Source organism: Mizuhopecten yessoensis, unplaced genomic scaffold (assembly GCF_002113885.1).
Source record: "Mizuhopecten yessoensis strain PY_sf001 unplaced genomic scaffold, ASM211388v2 scaffold3281, whole genome shotgun sequence".
Lineage (NCBI taxonomy): Eukaryota > Metazoa > Mollusca > Bivalvia > Pectinida > Pectinidae > Mizuhopecten > Mizuhopecten yessoensis.
Window position 1 is genome coordinate 160236 of NW_018404966.1, and position 15900 is coordinate 176135.

The following is a 15900-nucleotide window of genomic DNA, read 5'->3' on the forward strand; positions in this document are numbered from 1 at the left end:
TTGTGCAATATTAATTTACAATATTGTATTCTTTTGTCTTTAATTCTTGAATATTGTTTTTTTGTGTACTTTGTTTATTGATATATAATTTAACAATAAATAAACCATATTGCGGCTTTTAATTTTACCCGCTTGTTTGTGTGGTGTATTTTTTGTTCTACCTTGTTTCATGTTTACATCACCACATGGTAAGGGGGGAAAGCAGGACAAAATGAAGCTTTTAACTCATAATATGCTGACTTCCAACATAATCAAAACTGTGACGAATGGATATCCATTGAAAATTGTAGTAAGTATTGATTCGTATGTGTTTGGACTTTGTGTACACTGTACAGTACACAGTTATCAGTAATCGGAAAATCCATATCCAGACTCGTGGCTAAAAAGTTCTGTGAAAAGAACGATCAATTCAATAGTGCCCAAACACAGTTTTGGAAATATGATAAGATCTCCAGCGCACACCCCTCCAAACAGCGATTAGTATTGCTAATTAGTGACTCATTTTCGTGTGAAACTTGCTCAAAAACAGAACCTCTCAGTTCTGTGAGAGACGTGTAAGGTAAACAGTCAGTTATTAGTTCTACAGGTATATCTGTATATATAAAATTACTGTCAACGGGTAGTAAAAACAGTAAAAATTAACATATATATATATACCAAATATGTTAAAAAAATTCCTTATGCAATGGACATTGCTATAAAATCGTCGTGAAAATATTCACAGGTGCTCAGGTTCTGGAATATATGTGATATATTATTGCACCCACTAGATATCACAACCTTTTAAATTATACTGGCACGTCGATTTACCCAATACAACCCAATGCAAGTATCGATTTACCCAATACTATCCAATATAAAGTTAAATGTTAGTGACCCTATACCAGTACCGATGTTGTGCGGACCCCAGTATTTTTTGGCAAGATTGATCGTCCTTATTTGGAAATCCTTGATTTAATCTATTTCATTTCAAAATATTTCATTGTTAATACAAACAAAGATAAATACACTTATTTTAGAATTATAGTAAATCATTCCCACGATTATTTACTTCATAAATAATAAAATTGTTGTATTGGGTAAATCAACGTTTGTATTGGGTAGTATTGGGTAAATCGACGGACCTCGTTATACTAATAAATCATTATTATGGGGTGCGATATTTAGTGTGGTGCGATAGTATATCACATATATTCCAGAACCTGAGCACATGTGAAATTATTTTGTACTTATTTTGTAACGTACATTGAACTACCATTTACACAAAAACAACAATAATTTCAGCAGAGCATGGCCGTCATACTTTGAATTAATCTTATTTATGATTTAATACTAAACTGTTTCCACCATTCTTTATTTTGAGAAAAAAAATGATGAGCCCCATCGATCAACATGAGCCTAGGTAGATGATATATACTTGTATTAAATCTTCGTGTTTAATAATATAAATTACTTTAATTTATGACATGTGAAATTATGGTAAATGTAGGTTGTACAGAGTAGCATGTGAAGATGAAAGGGGTTACCATATAATTGTATGGCAATGATTTGTCTCAAGTGATGCCCGATACTAGTTAATAAGCCCATCAACATCCACAGAAGCCCAACAGAAATACCAAGCAATGTTATCACATTTCATAACTCACATTTCAATATTTTTTCTGTAAAACAAGATTATGGAAATATATATGGATCAGAATGCAAAGAAATGAGATATTACAGAAAAGAGGGGATTTGGATGGGATATTGCATAGATATTTCAGAAAGTAATGCAGAAAAACAATCAGTACATTTTTACCTTCTGTACAGATCATGGAGTCAATTATTTGGATAAGAAAATAGCTTATTTATAAGTTACCCCAAGTCTAGACAATAAGGGAAGCCTGCTAGTCTGATGCTTATGAAATCTCCAACTAGAATAGTTATACTGAAAACTGCTAGCTCGATTGATTAGTCAAAATTTGGGTTAGTGCACGTGGAATTTGCACATGAACTATTAAAATAAGAAACTTCTAGCCTGACTGTCTATAGTGTTTTTTAAAATCATTTTCTAGACCAGTAGCCAGAAATAAATAAGACTGTGTGATGTTACTTGCATGTATTATTCAAACATTCAGCTGAGAAGATCTTAGCATGACTACACGATTAAAGAAAAAGGTTAATTATTATGATATTCTTTTAAACAGCCCACACAAGTTGAGGTGAAAACAGTTGACTTCAACCCAGAATTTATTTCACGAATGCTGCCTAAAATTGATTGGCCAGCACTATGCCAGGCAGCACAATCAGTAAGTACATGTTAGTACAGTTGTCTGTACTGTAGACTTATAAACTGCAACATAAGACAAACCTAAGTTATCTTATAGATATTTTGTTTAACAACAGGACCTTAATCATATGAGAGAATCATTTTGAAAGCATCAATCTCAAAAACAATGCAAGCAAGAAAGTTTCTTTTATTATTGAATAAGGAATGAGGTTGAAAATTTGTTTAGTCAAGTTCAGAGTACAATTTAGTAATATGAACAATTCAAATTTCTTATATCCTGAAGGGATGTTTTTTTCTGTGCTTTTATTTGCCAAAGTTTTTCAGTTGCAATAAATCATTAAATTTCATATCAGTACAAGATTGTCATGATCATAATTGCATTGTCATCTGGGAATCTTTTGAAATCTATGCCTCATCTTTAATACTAATGCCAGGTTTCATATACATGTATTTAGCCTTCATTCTGGTGTCAACAGCACATTCTTCTAAAATACATGTTTTATAACAGCATGGTTAGTGTATGAAATGAAAATGAAATATTTTACTTCATTTGAGTTTTATTTATAATGATGTGCTAATACATCATGCATATATGTATAGCTATTGAATATTATAAGGAAAACTAAAATGAAGCCGATTACATTGTTGATAAACACATATTTATGTAATAGTTTCTCGTACATAATTAAGTAGACATAGCTTAATTATGTCACTGACTGTTTTAATTTGTCCAGCTGTTACATTGAAATTTTTAAAATTTGCAGGTTGGCCATGGGGAAGGATTACCAGAGGCACTTACAGAGAAATACGAAGAAGATGAGATGTTACTTAAGAAAGTACACCATGTCTTGATGCAGGTAAAAACTCATGACAATGCCTTCGCTTTGAAATAAGGTTATAGAGACTGCTTGAAATGTAGCCCATTAAAACTCCATCACCACCTCATTAACACATCATTAGTAAAATATATCTGATTGTGTACGAAACCAATTCTCCATCTTAGCAAGGCCAAACATCATCAGTTCTGTGTTTCCATTTATAGTTCTCAAAAAATATGTCGGTAGTCATCACTTTTGATTTTTCAAAATCTTTTCACATTTAGGTTATAAAGAGATGGTGTTTCAGATTTTTTTGCTTAATTAAGATAAAAAAATATATATGTGAAAGAAAGTGTAACGGAGACAAAAAACACCTAGGGTACATGTAGGTAGGGGAAACAGACACTGATTTACTGGCCTTATTAGGCCTTTCTACTTATTTTTTTCTTGTGGAGTTGCAAATTAATTAATATTATTATCAAACTATATAAAAACACAGGATTTAAAAAGTGTATTTTGCAAAATTAACTAGCGAGAGTTGGATAAAACATTATAAACAGTCATTATGAGTTTTGGGGACCTTTTCTCCCACAGCGTTCAAATATTATATCCAGAAAACCTGTGTCTCTTGGGAATACATTCCTGTTTCTGACCAGGGAAACAGCTGCCATGATCACTTGTATCTTCACAATGGGAGATGATGTCGTCATAACTTGAAGATTGACTGAAGAAACCCCAAAGTGGTTGTGGGAGAAATATGCATTTTTACTGATCAAGGGATTTGATATCATGCAGGTCAATCTTTGAAGCATTGTCTATAATGATGAACATCCCATCGTGATTGATCAGTCATGGTAACATATTCCTACATTTAGTTTTATTATTTTTCTACTCTCAGTCATTGTTACTATTCCATCTTTGTATTATTTCTGTTTCAGGTTGAGGTGTTAGAAGGAAACCTAGTATGTCCCGAAACTGGCCGACAGTTCCCCATCAGTTCTGGAATACCAAACATGTTACTGAATGAGGATGAAGTATGAATGGCTCAAATGAAAAATGGTTACTGACACTAGAATCAAAGTACATGCATATATATATGCAATTCTGAAGTATTTAAGTTTGGTGTTTCCTTTGGACTGAGTGAATCTCACACCTAGATTGCCTACAACCAGGTCTAGAAACTAATTTTGAAAAACACTTGTCAGCCAGGTTGTAGTTTCCAATTTTACTAGTCCATGTGTTATACTCATCCAAAATTATTTAACAAGATAAGCAATATCAAACTTTGACTACATAATCTGGCTAGCTGTTTTTTGGAACCACTAGTCCAGCTTTAAATTTCGTTAGTTAGACTGGCGAGCTACCCTAATTATCTAGCCCTATTAACAAATTGACCAAGTCAATTTTCTGTATTGAAATAGTCAAATATGTTTGAAATAAGTTAATGTGTGGTTATAATTGAAATTATAACAAATGTCTAATGAGTTGATGGTAACATAGGGGATTTCATGTACAAAATTTATTAAAAGCCATAGGAGACAATTATACAGCAAAGTATAATTTTTGGGATGAATAAATATACATTAATGTTGATAAATAAAAACAACAATTGAAGTAAAAAAAATTCACAGTTACATTGTATAAAAAATTGTGAACTTAGAAAATGATTCAGTCACTGTAAAATCTAAATATTCAGAAATAAAATGAGGAAATTCTGAAATGTTTCAATGTTTAATGTGAGTATACTTGTTGATTTGTTGAAAGTGAGTGTGTATGTGATGAATGTAAATAAACTTGTGAAATAAAACAGACTGACCACCCTGTTTTGTTGTTTTATTTTATATATACAGTCAAATACGTCTACAAAGGTTGCTCAACTAGGAGAGAAAACCCAAGTTAACAGGTTAAACTGGTACGAAAAACATGTGCTGATAATTATATTCAAATTGGAGAGAAAAAACATGTGTTGTTATACCCCCGCAACGAAGTTAGCGGGGTATACTGGAATCACACTGTCTGGATGTCCTCCGCAGTAACTTGTCCGGAAAACTCCTCCTTAACTAACAAGTGGATTTCATTGTAACTTTGCATGAATGATCAGTATCTCATTTAGTTGTGCACCGGTGGTTTAATTTGGGATTTTAACCCTTTTTGATGTGGTTATGCCCCTTTGTGCGAAATACTTGTCCATGCAACTCCTCCTTAACAAACAAGTGGATTTCATTGAAACTTTGCATGAATGATCGGTATCTTATGTAGTTGTGTACCAGCAGTTCAATTTGGGATTTCGACACTTTTTGGTGGAGTTATGCCCCTTTGTGCGAAATACTTGATGAAACTTAATTTGAATGATTGGTTTATTATGTAGTTGTGCACCGGCGTTTTAATTTTAGATTTAAATACTTTTTAAGGAAGTTTCGGGCCATTATGCAAAATAGCTTGTCCGGAAACCCCAGGTCAAGGTAACTAAATGATGTATAAACTACCAGCATCCGCGGGGGTATTAGTTATCCTCCGGATGACAGTTCTAGTTTTTTAGGGAGGTTTGATAAGATACAGCGAGGTGGTAACTATAGATGCAGTTGATATTATATACAGGTTGTCTCTGTCGCAGGTTTGACAAATTATAGACAAATGGTCTCTAAAGCAAGTTTACGTTATTATTTAGTGAAATAGCAACTGTGGGCAGGTGGTCTCTGAGACAGGTTAAGTAGTGAAAGACGGCGCGTCGATTTACCCAATACAACCCAATATATACTACCTAATACTATTGGGTAAATCGGCGCTTGTATTGGGTAGTATTATGTTGTATTGGGTAAATTGACGTTTGTATTGGGTAAATCGACGGTTGTATTGGGTAAATCGACGGACCCGTGAAAGACAGGTTTAAGTTGTTATAGTGAGATAGCCACTGTGGACAGATAGTCTCAAAGAAAGGTTAGCTAATTACATACAAGTTGTCTCTGATGCATTGGTTTGACTAGTTATATAGGCGATATACATGAGAGGGCACCGGTCGTAATTCACAGGTTTTTAAGGCAGGTTTGACTAGTCATAAACAGGTGGTCTCTTACGCAAAGTTGGCAATATTAAGACGGGGCAACTAAATATCCTTTTTCTGTGAAGAGTCGGGAGTTATATGTAAAGGGGATACCGTGTCCATCAATGAGTAAACTAAACTAATACTTGCATTACACAAACAGGTTGCAGTTGAATGGTGATTCTTAAGTCAATGGTGTCGCGGTTATGCTTGTACAATTATGTATGATTTTAGTTTCCTGCACACACCGATAAGCACTGCTTTGAGTAGCCCGAGTTTCCTCTGGCCCTAACACCAGACTTAAGACAGATAGATGTCTATGTCAAACCGTAAGTCTGGTGTTGGAGCCAGAGGAAGCTCGGACTATGCTTTGATGAAGCGTGCCGTACTTGTTTGTTGGCTAAACAATCGTATCTTCACAACTTTTGACTTGATCATGAAACGAATAAAGTATTGGACAGAGAAAATATCGTTTGTGAAAATGTTAGCCAAGAATCAATCTCTATAAATCTGACTCAACTTGTCATGTAAACCAAGATGCAATAGTACAATAGACCTATACCCACTTCAGCTTTACCAGGTTAATTTTAGTCTATTTATTGAATTAGCGACCTCACACCCTGATGACATGCTTACTTATTTATAGGATGGTCGGGTGGTGTAATGGATAGCGCACTTGCCTTTCACCAAGGCGACCGGGGTTCGATTTCCGATCGAACGTGAACAGGTATGGGGTCACCTGCCCAACCACGTTGGGTTTTCTCCGGGTACTCCGGTTTCCTCCCTCATTTTAGACCCTCCGCGCGCTAACATCCGGGCCAACAAGATTGAAATATCTTGTTTCATAATTGTTGTAAAATAAATAAAGTGTATTTATGTATTATATACTTATTTATAGAGAGGGATCATTTTTGTCCCGTGTTCATGGATTTACAAGTATTATGTGCAAATACCCAAACAAGTGCATATTTTATCAGTCATTAAAAAAATATGATTCAATTTATCAACACAAATTTCAGGAAATAATAATAGGAATATAAGCTCAAGTTCATTGAAAAGTAATGCTGATACCAATGTGTTGTATTGAATTTTCATGCTTCTAAAACATGATTTAAAGAATGAAAACATAGCATGTATTAAATCACAGCGGATGGAAGTACCTTTAACGCAACCATCATGCTATAGTTAGGATGAAATCATGTCTGCTGGAATTAATGCTACAGGGACAATCAGTATCTGGATATCAATGTTATAAACTGAATGGATAAACAGTAGAGGCTGAACTCGGGACCTTTACATTGCAGAACACATATTTGTCCAACGTTGCCAGAAGCACATACTCAAAATGACCGTTCAAATGTATCAGCCGCAAAGTCTATGAGAAAATTACCCTTATATAACGTTGTTTCATTTTCTAAATAAAAGGTAGAATAATCCAAGTCGTACACTTTAAACTCCTCTTCGCAATTTTAACTGACGGACAGGTAAACTTTACTGAATGAAATTCTTTTATATTGGACTAAATGTTGATTGATGTGTTGTTGAATTCGAGGTACCTCATTTCTGTCTTCTTGATTAAAATACATGGAATAGGCAGTCTCATAGGTCGATTTAGTTTAACGAGCTGAGTATTTGTCTGCATCTATATTATCTGAATATCAATTCAGGCAAATTAGGAAAGAAATATGAAAATAATCCAGCCACTCCAGAAGAGTAAACAGTTTCTTTTCTACCATCATAATGTCTCCTGTTGACTTCAAACAAATGCATTTGTCGATAACGATATAATAGTGAACAAGTCCTCAAACAATGCTGACACTGATCATGAGATATCATAGACGGAAATCAAGTCATGATGTTAACCGTAACATTTCCCCGTCGTACATGGAAACCTTTCAGATACAAGAAACCCTTGTGTGATGTTTGACATCTTCTCGGTTTCTATTTTTGCAATTGTTTCGGGTGTGTTATGTCTGCTGTTGACTTCATAAGGCTACTTGTGTTCTGATTATTGGCGTTTACAAGACGATGTCTGACATTAGGATTATGTGGAATGTGTGGGAATTCACCATCAGCAATAGATAAGCCATGGGATGGTTTACCTTGCAGGACAAATATAAAGAAACCATGAAATCCGTCTTTTTACAATCAAGCTATTTTTGGACAAGCGGATAGTTTTAAATCGCTATCAGATGTAAAAACGTCTGTACTATTACCTAAATCATGTACAAGATTCTGTTTTAACATTAAGCGTTGGTTTATATACCTTAAAATCAAAAAATGTCGATTTTTCCAAATGAGATTTCATACTCATATTTGTTGTTGTGCTATTGCGGGGTTTTATTTGTTTCAAGTACATAAATAGAAAACAAAATTATCTATCACTGATATGGAAGGGGATCGTAATAGTCTATTGAGCATCTTGCATAAAACTGAGAGTATTGTCCTTTCTCTAGATATCTTTAATCCAGATTTGAGTTGTTTCAACTACTTGATTGGGAAATAGTTTGATTATGAGGAAAGTTGGATTGCTGGTACTCTACGATATAAAAGAAGAGGAAGCATGTTGCTGGTTATACTGACTGAATAGTGGAAACAACGGCTAAGTGATTGTTGGTTTAGCGAGGATTTACAACGACTTGTTTCTTTGGTTAGATATATAAAGAGACAACACACAAAACGTACAAAGAAAACGACACGGGTTTGAAAGCTTAAGTGGTAGGTTTTAATAAGATATCACAGAAAAACATATAGTAGAATGTAAGACATTAATTGGACGAGCGTAAGATATTAAGATAAAAGAGTAAAGAATTATTGCCAAGTACAGAGACTGGACATCAACCATTGTCCGGTACAGAGACTGGACATCAACCATTGTCCGGTACAGAGACTGGACATAAACCATTGTCCGGTACAGAGACTGGACATAAACCATTGCCCGGTACAGCGACTGGACATCAACCATTGCCCGGTACAGCGACTGGACATAAACCATTGCCCGGTACAGCGACTGGACATCAACCATTGCCCGGTACAGAGACTGGACATAAACCATTGCCCGGTGCAAAGACTGGACATCACGCCTGTAGAGCTAAACTCGTGTAATGCATAGCCAGTGATCCCTTCGTTTTCAAACAGTGAAAAAAACAAAAAAAACAGTGACCACCATATCTACCTGGCGATACCGACCACCTCTAAACACAGTTAATACTATTTGACGTCATACGCATTATTATGACATTATATCTTGAACTTCATTTTATATGCACAGGTAAAACGTTATATCTTTGGAAAATGCAGATATATTTTGACGATATCCTCGTTCTTTTAAGTATTTGTACTATGAATAAAATATTGTAATAGAATATTCACGCTTTTCAAGTGTGTACGGGGGATGTATTAACTGCTTTATATATAAGTGTTTTAAACATCAAATTTCTATCTATGAGGGGACATAGCTCTGACCAAAGGCAGGCATAACTAAGGCATATGGAGATGATATTCGTTGGTCTTGATACAAAGAAAACAATTGTATACATATATTATGTGTATAAATAGTGTAACACAACCAGACATTTCAAGTATTCTTTCACATTTACACGCACACATTTACATCATTTTGGTGCCTCATTCCTATATCAGATCTATAAACTACCAATGATCTCTGCATCACAACAAACCAATCCCACACTCACCAATAGTCGGAGATTCTGTTGATGAATTGGTGGTTTCACATTGCAGGGAATGGCAGGTATTAACCTGTTCTAAACTCAGAAACACGTTTCATTTTCATCTCAATGTGAACCTCTCCATGGTTTGTTTTGCCTTTCCCGCTGACGAATACTCTGACGTACTTTAGGTACAACTTGTCAGGGTTAATACTGGTCTTAGTCCCGGACGGAATGCCTTTTATATACACACACAGACTGTATCTACACCCATAACATACTTCGATAACTCCAATTAAACCTGATTTACGAAAGTTTTATGGAAACTCATGACTTGTCCTTGTTTTTCTCTGAACTGTTTGCCATTAGAATAAAAATAGGAAAATGACGAATTAAGCTTAAACAAATGTCGATCAATATCACACTCCCAAGCTTGATAGCATCATACGATATTATGTTATGACATTGGGGGTCATGGTAACAAAGGATATGTGTAGTGTAATACATATATCTACGATTCAGGCTCATTTGCATACCTTATCATGTTAGAATATGTAGTTCTTTTAATATGCTTTGCAAGCGTCATCAATAAGTTATTATATAATTGCGAAAACAAAGATAGACATTTGTTAAACAGAATTACATGTTGCTAATGTCCTGTTTTCAATATCATTGTTACAATTATTTCGTGACAAAGCCATGTCATCTGATATAATGCTATTATTGCCAGGATTTCTTTTTAAAGATAATACGCTTATTAGAGATGGCAGGTGATCGGGCAATAAAATGGAGGTCACCGGTGTTCCATACATATGTATAAGTTCTATGCACTATATTATAATGTATATACAGAATTATCAACATTTTATAACGATAATGTAAAAATCAATAAAAATGCCCTATAAGGGGTGTTATAACGATATATTCTATATGCCGCGCCATTTCATTACAATCACGTAAGTAAATGTTAACGTATCAAAAGTATTAATAACATTGTTTATAAGTATTTGCTATTGCTGTACATACATACTACTACTAGATATACTGATATTAATATTCCCAGCTAGCACTGATCTGTTGATCTTAGCACCCTACCACATATATATCATTCATAGAACTATGAACGAACTGATTTGCCATGCTAACATATATAAAACACTTGCTCCAAGTTAAACATGAGGAGGACGTCGTTTAATTACATGATGTTGTTGATGTGGATGTATCGATGTACACTAGTAAGGTCTCGCAGAATATAATACCAGTTTGGTCTACAGACAATAGAGGTATGGCGGATAAAGGTAAAGAAGGGGGATTTATAAAGTCGAAAATGACAAACAGGAAAAAACGGAAACAAATACACAGAAGTAGAATAAAGCATAATCGTCAATCAAACATATCGTCACCCTTTACCGCAGAGACAGATTGCTGTCTATTTTTATTTCATATAGTCTTTAAATGTCTGTGTATAATCTATTGCGAATACCTCGTCTGTGTCAACTGTACCAAACTTTCGTGATCATCCACTCAAAACGCAAGGAATTGTCATATTGCTTTGGAGAATATTTTCTCGCAGTAGAAATGCTACTTTCGGTAAACGACCGGCTTCGCAATTTGTATTGCCGCACTTAATCGAACACGTAGTAATTTATCGATATGTATGTTAGACTGATGTCAGTGTCCATTACCACTCATACCATATCGTTAGTATACCTTGCATTTCATTATTTTGAAAAGCATATTTCCATCGTTCAAAATCATTAAGTCCCTAAATCAGTCGAAGTCGTTTCAGCCCAATTTTCTAGAACTTATCAGAGTTATTATAATAACACATTCCAGTTTTCCGCAATCCTAAACTTACAGCATGTTTGCCCGGGTTATTCCAAGATTTAGCAATGCTGATTTTAGTCGCTACAATAACATGTAGAAGCATTAGATGGACGGATGTAACGTTTTAATTCCCGTTTCAGTGATTAAAACAACAGGAAAAGTCAATGCGTGACAGGGGTTGGTCTAGTTTCCCAAGCAGCTGCCATCATTGACCTAGGTTGGTATTGATTTACGTCCATTTCAGTGTTGGAACACGGTGCCATTTTATCAGTAGATGATGCAACTGGCTTAAATGAGTCAATGTCATTGCTACACTTACACCCTCACCACTATGTTTCTATTGAATATATGATTCGTATAAAATCTTAATATTTGGCATTGCAAGCCGTACATTTCTAAATAAGATCTTATTCTTCTTTACTAGTTCACTGTATCTAAATTTGATTGGTGACGTAGGCGAAAGTCCATTTCAAGAACGGAAAATAATCGAGCAAGAAATCTGACGAAATCCAAACATAAATAATGCAAACAAAAGAACAAACCAAAATAATACAAAATACAGCATTTATTGAAAGAAAATTGCATAAATAATAAAGTCGAGCATATTTAAATTAGCTTGGTAGTGGAACCATTCGAATGCTTTTGTTGATAATCTCCCTTATAATACTCATCTTCACGTTGAACTTTCACGCCCGAACTAACAGAATGCTAGGTTAACTTCCGCTACATCACTGAATAAAAAGGTACAAGAAATAATTTTGGAAAAATGAATAATGATAATGATTTTTTAAAAATGTGAAAAAGTTAAAAAAAAAAAAAAAAAAAGGTATTCAATTAATTTAATCGGGAAGACGAGTACAGGGAGGGGAGGAGGAATACATTATAAAATTATTACTTAAAAGTAATTCTTAAAACATAATTGAAAATTACAGATATTCATTAATGATAAAATTTGTAATAAATACTCGATTGGTACACCACTGACATCATGTACATTAATAATAATGTTATCCAAAATCACATATATTACTTCACATCTAATGTTAGTGAATGGCATGCTCAAAAAGCAGCAAATTTGCATCACAGTTTACAGCCATATTTTCGTATCTCTCGTGCAAGATCAGCGTTCGTTCAATTTTACCTTAAGAAGATATACAGCTAAGCAAAGGTATGTGTCAACGACCTACTTCTTAAACAACGAAGATTTGTTTCAAATCACTCAAGATTTCAATTAGCAAATATCCATTATATTAGGTTAGTAAAAATGAACATAATCGCTGTAGTTTTGATTTTAATTGACGCATGTGTTATTCAAGCCTTTGTGTCGTGTAAACGTTTTACCTGTTGCCACAATAAGGCATTCCTCTTTAAATGATTAGTATCAGGAAATTACAAGCTGTCACACTCTAGGATCTAGAGTTATCGTTTATGTGTTTTGCTACAATTAGAAAGACAATCGTTTAATTAAACTGTTCATAAATGTTTGTTTCTATCATTATGGCGTCGCACGGTTTGAGGAATTTCGAAACATCGAACGAGTGGGTAGTCAATCATTAAAAGAAAGCCGGAACTCCGAACATCGATTGGTTAGTCAATCCATCAGCGCAACAGAACGTTTGAACAGAAGTCAGCAGTCTATCATGGGAAGCACACTACAGTAGTTACATAATTTGCAGTAGTTGTTGGCGTCATGGCATGGCAAGATGACATTTTACTGGTACTTGGTCTTCTGAGTGTGGGCAGCCTTTTCCTAAAAGGATAAGGAAACATTATTTTGTTAGTGTGGTGTATATAAAAGTACTACCTCCATGGTATTTCCATGTAACATTCTTCAGAGCACCAACCATACACCTGGATAAACTTCCCCACATTCCTACTTGATTGATTGCATTTTTAAAATATTTTGGTATCTGAACTTTGTTAATGACAAATATTCAATAAAGCGAAAAGAAATTATATCTCCGTATGTTGAAAACCTAGATCTGTTTGCACACTCATACGAAAGTCGATAAAATGATACAGTAGTGTGTAAACAATGTATCCGTTACAATAGAATATTATGGTAAACAACTTAATTAGACAAAAAGGATAACTAAATTATGCAATATAATATTTGTTTGACGCTTACCTCATTCTTCTCGTTCAAAAGACAGGTTGTCACTTGGGCTCCATAGCCCCAGGTGTCTTCGTCACGGAACACAAGATCATTTAGACCAGCATCTCCGGCAGACCCTCGAGCAAAGATCTGTGGAAACATGCGCAACACATGAAGAGCGTATAAGCATACATCCGTATTATTCAGTACGAGAACATTCTTTTATCTTTACACATGTGTGGAACATACGCCAGAAAACAAATTAAGAAAACGAAATACACTTGAATGTAATACAATATTTGGTTTATTAATATCCAATTTTGTACGAAAGTGTTTAATAGAATTATTTGAAATCAGCTTACCTTCACGCTCTTTCCTGGCTTGAGGTTGAAGTTTCTAAATTCGTAAATATAGTCACGCTGACCGTCAACGGTCCTCTTCAGTCTCCATTTGTTCATGTCAACCTCCTAAAACAAAACAAAGGCTGTGTTTATACTTTCGGATATTTAGATTTATTTCCATTAGTGCAATTTACGCACCGTTCTTTCTTGTTATTGAAATTCGATAAACAATAACTCGAATTAAGTTTTTCAAACATTTCTAGAAACAATCAGGTTTGTTAACATATACGTCCTCTTGGAAACCTTGGTAAATAACTCCTTAATAGCTCTTTCCATGCCTGATAGTTCTATTCAAATAGAAACAAAATATTGCTTGGTTGTTTTCTTATTTGATAAAACCTCAATACAAGATATGTCCTAAACTGGTATACTCACCCTCTTGTTACTGCCGGAAGATGTGTTCTCCAAGACTATGAACTTGCCTTCAGGGCTGACCTCTGACACGGAGACAGGGCCAGTAGATGTTTTCTGGTAGGTTGTCTTAGCAGACACCTCTCCGCGCATCATCCTCATACTTACGGAGGAGTCTGTAACACAATTCCAACCATAACAGATCAATAAAACGTTAATGTACTGTAAACTGTCAATTTCAACAGCAAATATTGCTTCTGCTAATACTCTCTTAATACTACTTTAAACATTTAACATTACAAACGTTACACAATAATGCTATATATGGTTTTGTTATTGTAACTGTATTAAACGATTTACTTTTATGTATTTGTTTTCAGAACAAATCAATTAAGATCAGCGTGACATGATGAAATGATTTGTAAACACATATAATGGAAAATGAAGTCAAGCTGATAAATGTTCACATCTGATATTTACGCAATGGTTAGAAACTTATGTAGAATTATTTACATTTCAAGTTGTAAGTACATACACATGAGACGTAAACAAATGAAAAGGACATAAAGAAGAAACAAAGTTGCTTATGTAAGCCACACGAATTATACATTTTTGATAGTCATAAATGTATCTTAAAGACCTGATATTAGCCTCGAATCTTGAAGAATAAGAACAAGAATAACATATGGCAGCTAAAGGATGAAAATGATAGTTGATGTTGATGAGAAATTATACACGTGCATTACAAGTGATGTGGCATGCATACAGAACGTAACAAACATGGTACCTGAAGCCGCATGTGCTGTAGTCAGAAAGTAAGAAAAAATACTTTTTCAAAAGCAGAAATTAATGCACACTGAATCTTCATTACATGTTCGCGAGATGAATCAGTGAGATCCGGTCGCGAACCGTTGCAGCCTAGCCTGACTCGATCATTATACAGTAGTATCTTGGTCACGGTTATTAAGTAAGCTTTGGTCCAGCATTAAGGTCATTTCAAGGTTTTTAATTCAGCTCTGCCATGCGATATTTTCTGATTTAACGAAGCAAAGCATCTAGTTTAATAACGCTTTAGGATTTTAAGAGATATTGAAATAAAGCTGACTTTTTCATTGATATTTTGCATAATTCCTCGATATGCTCTGACACATTTGTTTGTGTTAAAAATGACCTGAAAAGAGCAATAGCAGTACAATATACTGAACCCTTCGTGCATTGTTGTATACATGAATAATATAATTATGTAAATAGTAAGTTTAGTGATGTAAGTTGGTTAGAAAGTATCTACAAGTAAATATATTTGTCATTTGTTAGTTTAGAATATCCGGTTAGTGTGTTTTATAGTTATGTGATGCCCAATTCGTCTTGTATACATACATAAGTGTTAGAAATCTATACTATAACAAGTTAGTCCTGCATATATACAGTAGT

At 34.5% G+C, this 15900-nt stretch overlaps 2 protein-coding genes across 4 annotated transcripts in view; one reads left to right on the plus strand and one right to left on the minus strand.

The window, feature by feature from the left end:
• The first annotated feature begins 153 nt into the window (after window positions 1–153).
• LOC110447294 (multifunctional methyltransferase subunit TRM112-like protein) lies at window positions 154–4908 on the plus strand. Its single transcript, XM_021492884.1, has 4 exons — window positions 154–289; window positions 2187–2288; window positions 3034–3126; window positions 4026–4908. Exons 1-4 carry the CDS (start codon window positions 170–172, stop codon window positions 4125–4127), a joined length of 417 nt encoding a protein of 138 aa, XP_021348559.1. The 5' UTR covers window positions 154–169; the 3' UTR covers window positions 4128–4908.
• Window positions 4909–12172: 7264 nt separating this feature from the next.
• The window catches only part of LOC110447302 (neurofilament medium polypeptide-like), a 31956-nt gene continuing 28228 nt past the window's right edge, over window positions 12173–15900 (minus strand). For all 3 annotated transcript variants that reach the window (XM_021492907.1, XM_021492908.1, XM_021492909.1), the window contains exons 9-12: window positions 14494–14645; window positions 14080–14184; window positions 13751–13867; window positions 12173–13372 (exon numbers count right to left, since the gene is read on the minus strand). In XM_021492907.1, coding sequence (XP_021348582.1) covers window positions 13334–13372; window positions 13751–13867; window positions 14080–14184; window positions 14494–14645 — 413 coding nt within the window. In that variant the 3' untranslated portion in view covers window positions 12173–13333. The remainder of the gene's footprint in view (window positions 13373–13750; window positions 13868–14079; window positions 14185–14493; window positions 14646–15900) is intronic.